We start from the raw sequence: 8,182 nt of genomic DNA, 5'->3' as shown, positions 1-8,182 counted from the left end.
TGTGATAACTTTTTCTCACTGAATTAAATCTGGTCCAATAATGGGCATTTTGTTTACAAACATAGATCTTACCCCCAAATTTTAAAGAGCTTAAAGATCAGAAGTACTGAGAAGAATAAATAGTCATCATGCTATTATCTCATCCTTTCTGGCCATCAGGCTCCCCTTCACCAGCCAAGAAATCAGCCTGCCTGTGGAGGCAAGCCCCAAACTTTGGGAGAACTGGTTTAAGAGAGCATCTCTGATCTGAAAACTTGCTATACAAATTCAATGACATGTGACAGGCCCACTCTATTTAAATCTTGAGCATTCAAGGATTGTGTGCAATATTAATCTGCCCAGGTTATATTTGTTTGTATGCACATACCATTCAATAAAGTATAAAACTGTGTCAGAATGACATTTTGTATTGATTCTCTTTTCCCAGCAAGCTTAAACGGTCCTGCCCCAAAGTTAGCTCCATACAGGCCCCCTGGACAACTTCTGTCTCCGTCTTTATTGCTCTCTGTTTTTTTGCACTTCTTACTTACCCTCGGATTGCAGACTACGGCGTTTGTTCTGCTTCAGGCACAACCATGGTATAATGAAAGTGATGTTTTCAGGTAAATAATAAAAGCATTACCTTGTCATCATTTGAACTGATAAATATTATGCATTCTAAAATATCTTATATATAACCCAACCTTAATCTACAGGTCTAGTGATTTTCAATAATTGGGAAAGGAGGTTTGATGGTGGATACTTCATTGACAATGTCATAACATGTTTTCTATTTCATATAACTGTCCTCTTCATTAAATATTCGTCAAAATGTCCTTATTTTAGCACTTTATAGGAGTCAGGCATTTCAGCTGTCAGTGGTTGAAGGTATTCAGTAGCAATTCCAACCCTTGCCTTTGGTGTCCTCCCAGAAGTGCCACTGACTTGTAGGGAATTTTTACTGAACTTATGGTGAAGCTCCTCCCACAGGAGCCCAATATGTATGAGGTGTGGGAATTGTCCCGGTGAATTTATCAGTTTCTTGCTTCTTAACCATATAGGTTTTTGTATGTCTTAAGAGTATACTTTGGATACAAATGTAGTGATTCCAAACTTCTGAACACTAGTGTATAAATGAATGACTAAATTAAAGTTTATTATATAGTAGCCACTAAGATGGTTCCTTCTCTGGTCTATATTAGACAGTACAGGTCTGTTTTATTAAAAATAAATGCAAGCTCTAGGCATGGTAATGGCTGCAAAATCATGTCCGTTAGGGCACCATGCACAGATTTATCAAAGGACACAAATTGTGAAATAAATGATTGTGGATTGTGAACTTTGTAATTTTTCACCATTTAATCAATGAGTGCTAGCATGTCCCACCTTTGCATGGCACCCAAAGAGTTAAAATGAGAATATAAGCCTTTAATGATCACTGCTTTATAATAATAACTTATGCATATTTCCCTTAAACTTAGCTAAGCCATATAAACAGTTCATTTATATTTCAAATTTGAATTGCTCATCTCAAGCCTCTGCTTCAGCAATATTGCTACAAAATATGGTGCAAAATATATTGCATTTGTGCCTTGTATTCAGTTTAACAATAATCTATAGTTATATCCACTTTTCCCCACAGTGCATGTCTTCCATTAAATCACAACGCAGAAAACATCACTGCAAGAGTGCCTACTATGACTGAGACGTATGTAGCCACTACGACTTGGTTTGTAACTGGAATGAACCTTATTATCATAGAATTTGTGTTTTCTAAAGGAAGACCATTTAGACAACGCCTGTATACTAACTGTAAGTTTGTGAATAATTCCAGTCATTTCAATAAACAAATTTTCCTTTGATCAACTTTTCTATAGCTTTTGCACATCCGGAAATGGTTCTGATAGTGGAAGAAAGATTGTGAATTTCATAATATATATAGATATAGAGAGAGATAGAGAGATAGAGATAGAGAGATAGAGATATATATATATATATATATATATATATATATATATATATATATATATATATATATATATATATATATATGGGATTATTTATCAAAGTCCGAATTTATCCCAATATTTTCTGATACAAACTCAAATCCGCTTGAGTTTTTCACGCTTATTTATTATTATATTTTCCCGAAAATTTGGTTTGCGGGAAAAAATCTGATTTTCATGATTTTTTCAGATTTTTCACCCAAAAACTCCGGGATATTGCACGAAACCCAAAAATCATTAGGACTTCTCCCATTGGCTTATATGCAACCTCGACAGGTCTGAGATGCCGGATTTTCAGATTCAGACTTTTCCATCCTCAAGGGTTTAATAAATTCCGAAAAATTCGTGATTGTCTAAAAGTCTGATTTTATAAAAGAAAATTCACAAATTTTTCGTGATTTTTGCATTCTTAGTTTAGTAAGTAACCCCCATAGTGTATGTAATGTAACTTCTTACTGAAAAAGTTTTGTTTGCTCCAAAAGATACAACACCTTCAAGCACTTCTTAAAACTATGCTATACAGAATTTAAATGTGGAAGCAATAACAATTTAATGAAGAATATTACATTACCAAATTATATTTTATATTATTGGTGTGAATTGGTTTTCTCTTTTTGACTTAATGGTCATGGAACTCCAAGGTGACTTCTAATATCCTCATGTTTTATAACGGGGGGAACTTTATTTATTATAATACACGTTTAAGTATGACAAGTGACAAAAATGACATCACTAAGCACCATTTATAACTGATGACATCACTAAGCACTGTTTATTAGGATATAATTTACAGGATATCCATGGCATTTTTATATAATTGTCATCCTATGATGCACCATGTTGGCAGAGTTCGTGGTAATGGCAGATGAGGAAGTGAAGGAAAAACCTTTGTTCCTTTTTACTTCCTGCTGTTCAAGGTGTTGGCCTGAACTAATTGAACAACATGTGTCCATACTCATGTATGGGCAGTGGATCGGTATCGGTCCGTTCAGTCTTTGGAATCAGTGAAAAGTTGACCTGTGTATGACCACTTTAAGGGGATCTACTGTAGAACTGTACTAACAAATCCCACCACATTTCAGTGGATTCCTACAAATCGGTTCCACATTTCTTTTGTTATCATTTTAGAACTTTTCAGATTTTTAGCTTTTAACCTAAAGCATGTTTTCTTCTAAAATCCACTCAAAGCTGATAACCTGAGCACTTAGTTGTCCCAAGTAAATATTAGATTGACTGTGTGCCTGTTTTGATTTCTTTGTATATTTTGCTCATAATAATTTTTGTTTGTAGAATGTTTTTTCCTCGCTATTTTTTAAATATTAATGGTTTATTGGTGTGCTTCCTTAATCTTACATGGTTTTCTGCATCAAACTACTCAACTCTGCTGTTTTAAAAGGTGTACATTGCACTATAAACTGCAAGCTCATCAGTTATCATCAGTTATCACTGAAGGGATATAATCTGTACTCAAAGCACGAGTGTGCTGTTTGCAGATAGGAAGATTTTGGGGTGAGGAACTCAGAAATATATATATAAGCTATTGCAAGAAATAGATAGATTATTATATTTTAATATTATTATTTACTAAATCCTATTTATAAACAGATTTATTAAACATCTACTATAGAAAAGTGAATTATAAAATCATAATGATAGTTCCACTTTAATGCCTTAGGAACAACAATATAAATCTACATTTAGATGCATTTTTCAGTTTTGGCAATTCCTTATAAATATATAATCACAGGACACTGTATAAATGCTTCATAAATTGAATGGAACAGTTGCATTATAGAAATATCTAATTTTCCACATTTTACTGTAAATTTAAGGAAAGGTTTTTTTTCATCTGTTTCATGGTACTATATACTATTTTATCTGGTATTCTAAAATTATACATAGATGTATGCTTTTATAGAGATGAGTGACAGAGTTGAAAAGTCTGGTGGTGATATTTATTTTATCAGATCGAAATGCTTAACTATCTTCATTTTGCTTTTTCAGACTTACTCATCATTACAATTATCCTGCAAGTAGCAGCCTTTTTATTTTTCCTGTTTGCTGACATTGAGCTGATTTACACTACCTTTGAGGTACAGTATTCTACTATACATGCCATTTATATAGATGGGGCAGATTTATCAAGGGTCGAATTTAGAAGTGTAAAATACTTAGAAATTCGACCATCGAATTAAAATACTTCGAATTCGAATATCGCAGTCAAAGTATTTTTCACCGAATTTGGCCATCGAACGATCGAAGTAAAATCGTTTTTTAGCGTAGGATCGACCGATTTTACTTCGATGTGTGAAGACTTAGAAAATGGTTGTAGAAGGTCCCCATAGGCTAACATAGCACTTCGGCAGGTGTAATTTGGCGAAGTATTGAAGTCAAAGTTTTTTTAAAAGAGACAGTACTTCGATGAGCGAATGGTCGAATATTCAAACTATTTTTACTTTGAATCTAATTCAAAGTAAATTTGAAGTCGTAGTATCCTATTCGATGGTCGAAGTATCCGAAAAATTACTTCGAAAATTCCCTCAAATTCACTTCGACCTTCATAAATCTGCCCCTTAGTTAAGTGTCTTTTAATACAACATTTTTATGCCTAATTTAAGGTATTGCATAGAAACACATGTATACTAAACATTTAATGCAAAGTCAATAGGGCTCATTTATAATCCAAACATCGACATCATGCAGGGTGCGAAGTACAATTTTGCCATGTTTTTTTACCCACAGTGTTGTGCTTTTTCTCCATAATTTAGCATAATTGTGGTGTCTGGCACAATGGCCGCTGATATGTTGTCAGTGTAATTGCACTTGTATTATGATATTGCAAGAAGCTGCTTTTTTTAACTCAAGTACCTTTAATTAAAAAGAAAAAAATCTGCCATGTAAAATTCTCTAAATATTACATAAAAATGGACATTGTTAATAAATTTGAGTAAAGAGAAAACAAATCCATGAAAAAAAACTTTGAAAATCAATCCAAACCCAAAACAAGATCCCCCTGCTAGGATGATATGCCAGATGATAGGGAGTCTGAAAAAACTTTAGAAATAATAGGCTTCCTAAATCAAACTAAGATCTAATTACATTTTCCATTTTAATTGGGACCACACATTCATATTTTTACAGTTTTTTTTACTTTTGTAGGTGAAGCAATTAGTTCCCCATTTATATTTTTGGCTTCTTGATTGCTGTTTTGCAGCTCTTGCTGTAATATTTATAGGTCCGAACGAATGCGTCCTTGTACAAATAATTTTTACACCATTTTACATTTGTATTTAAAGCATATGTGGAAGATGCTTAGAACTGTGTTTAGAAATGTTTAGGGTGGAGGACCCATTTCTTTCCTAAGGGAATTATTGGAGAATAGTGAAATTGTTTAATATAGTTTTGAGAAATGGTCTCAGAATGGTAACATTTGTGTTCCTGAAGTTGTTTGTACCATACATTAAATAAGACAGTCATAAGGTCACTATTACCCAAGTGTGGTTTATGTTATAGGTTGCAGAAGCCAGTATACAGTAGCATAATTTTTACAGGTCATTATCCTTTTTAATGAAGGAGCAAATAAATTAATCTGCCTCTATTTGCTTTGCAGGTAGTTTGCATTCCATTTTATTGGCGAGCCTACATTCTTGTCATGGTTCTGGTACATTTTCTTTTGTCTTATGCTATAGAGGTAGGTCTACAACTAAGACATACTTTGCAATTTAAAAGTTATTCTTGACCTTTCCATGTGCTATTCCTAAAAATGATAGAACAACCTGGGATTGCAACTGTTTAGTCAATATTTATTACCTGGTTTACTTTGAGAATTGACCATCCAGGCCTCTGTAAAAGTAAGTGTCCCGTTAGGCTGTTGTATATTAAAGTAAGTACAGCAATGCTATGACAGTCAGTGTGTCTTTAAAACTATATTCCTTTTGGATAACTAAATTTGGCTGCAGTAGGATAAGGTAATTGGACTGATGTGACTCAAAACAAACCAATAAAAAGTGGATGTTTGATATTGAATAAATAAAGGGAACTGGGGAGCTGTGATGGATCCACCCCCAAGATTCTAAATACTAAGAAAATGCTAAAAACTGTTTCTAAGTTTACTGACAAATAATTCATTATACAGGAAGGAATCCTTGAAAACAGAAACCTCTGGCTGCTGATAAAGAGACTATGCAACTACCAATCAAAAAGTCAATACAGGAAACTGCAAAGAAGATTAAAGATGGACACCGAGTGGCCTCCACAGAATAGAACAGATTTTGCAATCAAGTCAGTTTCTGTCGTGGACAGCAAAATCGTTGTTTTAAAAAATGCCTCTTACCAACCACCTACTGAGAGTAGCAGAGAATCTCTTGGTCAGCAGAAACTAATATGAATTTAGGAAAAACGAGTTTAGAGCGGGAATTCACAAAGCTGGAGTAAATTTTGCCCATAGCAATCAGAAAGTTACTTTTATTATTTTTGTTGCACAGACTGGGCTCATTGTTGATTGGCTGCTTTGGGTTTAAATACAGGGATAATTTTACTCCAACTTTGTATATGCACCCCTTGAAATGGATACGCTGTTCATGCAAGATGGTGACTACGTACAGTAGTTACATCCAGTCTAGAGTGGGGTGCAGTTTAGGTTTTCCACCTGAAAATTTGTGTAAGGTGGAGGACAAAACCATATATACATTTGTACAACACTGTGAATTTTCCCTTTCCAACAAGCTGTGAGTGTTGAAAATGACCTTTTTTATACTTTTCCTTGTAAAATGGAGGTACTGATAGCTACTTACACTACTTACATTAGGACCCATATTTTCTTGCATTTCTTAGAAAGGCATGGAGATCAGAGAATGCAAAAAAAAATTGTTTTGCACTGTCGTCTTTCATCTATTATAAATGAATGTTGAACAAAAACCTAAATAATCCTAAAACAACAAAATATAAAAAAAATGGCAAATGTTCTCAAAATATCATTGTCTACTCTATATCATACTAAAACCTGTTGTTAAGGTGCTGTACCACTTTAAGATCATAATATGCAGTACTTTTGTGACTTATAAAAGGAACTCCTCTGAGACGTTAATAGCCTAATAAATTACAATAGGATGCCCATTATCCTCTATAGCCTTCATTTTAAGGGAATTATTTTTTTGGGGATTTATTAAAGCCCGATGCTGCTAAAAGTTAGAATAAAAAATTATTCCGTCTCTAACCTGCCAAGGTCATGTAGAATTCAATGGTAGATATCCTGTTTAAAAAACTGGATTTGGATGATATCTTCCAATTGTAAAGTAAATTTATTAAAAATTTGGTAAAAATGTGCATGGAAGTTTGGTTGAAGTGGCTTTAAAGGAAAGCTGTACTCCCCAAAACAATGTAGGTCTCTAAAAAATATATTGCATAACACAGCTCATATTTAAAACCCTGCTTCATGTAAATAAACCATTTTCATAATAATTAACTTTTCTAGTAGTATGTGCCATTGGGTAATCATAAATAGAAAATTGGCATTTTAAAAAACAAGGGCCGCCCCCTGGGATCGTATGATTCACTGTGCGCACAAACATACCAACAAACCATACTTGTTAGGTCACAAGAGCCATTTAACTGACAGAGTTGTGTGTTTTGCTTCAACACTTCTTCCTGTTACAGTTGTAGTATTTCTGGTCAGGTGATCTCTGAGGCAGCACACAGACCATCACAAAATGGTGGTTCAAGGCAAGAGATGTAAAAGGGCAATATTTACTTAAATATATATTCCAGTTTGGTAAGATTCTTTAATATGTCACTTAATATGATGTGAACTATCTGTTGCTTAAGTGTTCATTTTGGGGGTATAGTTTTCCTTTAAGAAAATAGTGAGAAGTGTTGCATCACAATTAAATATTTACAATACATGTATAAATTATTTTCAGTAATCCATGAAAGACATTTTACTTAGAATGCCTTGTATCTTTGACTTACAATATCCTTTTCCACAAGATTGTCTATCTTGAAGAACCTTTTGCTAATCACTAACACTATTTCTTAGTACTTAATGTGTTCCTTTTTTCATGTGCTAGATTAATAATACCACTGTAAAGGTATTCTCTTTTTGATTATACATGGCGTTTAAATTTCCACATCATGTAACACAAAAATAAATTTGCCTGTGTAGTAAGTTATGTGATGTGGAATTTAGACTGTAAGCACCG

General features: G+C 33.6%; 1 protein-coding gene across 1 annotated transcript in view; it reads left to right on the top strand.

The window, feature by feature from the left end:
• The window catches only part of LOC108718069 (probable cation-transporting ATPase 13A4), a 52,184-nt gene extending 45,095 nt beyond the window's left edge, over window positions 1-7,089 (top strand). The window contains exons 26-30 of the mRNA XM_041564794.1: window positions 428-602; window positions 1,622-1,791; window positions 3,990-4,078; window positions 5,596-5,676; window positions 6,121-7,089. Coding sequence (XP_041420728.1) covers window positions 428-602; window positions 1,622-1,791; window positions 3,990-4,078; window positions 5,596-5,676; window positions 6,121-6,372 — 767 coding nt within the window. The 3' untranslated portion in view covers window positions 6,373-7,089. The remainder of the gene's footprint in view (window positions 1-427; window positions 603-1,621; window positions 1,792-3,989; window positions 4,079-5,595; window positions 5,677-6,120) is intronic.
• Window positions 7,090-8,182: the final 1,093 nt, after the last annotated feature.

Source organism: Xenopus laevis, chromosome 5S (assembly GCF_017654675.1).
Source record: "Xenopus laevis strain J_2021 chromosome 5S, Xenopus_laevis_v10.1, whole genome shotgun sequence".
NCBI lineage: Eukaryota > Metazoa > Chordata > Amphibia > Anura > Pipidae > Xenopus > Xenopus laevis.
Note: the sequence above shows the minus strand (reverse complement) of the source record. Positions and strands in the feature narration are given on the sequence as shown.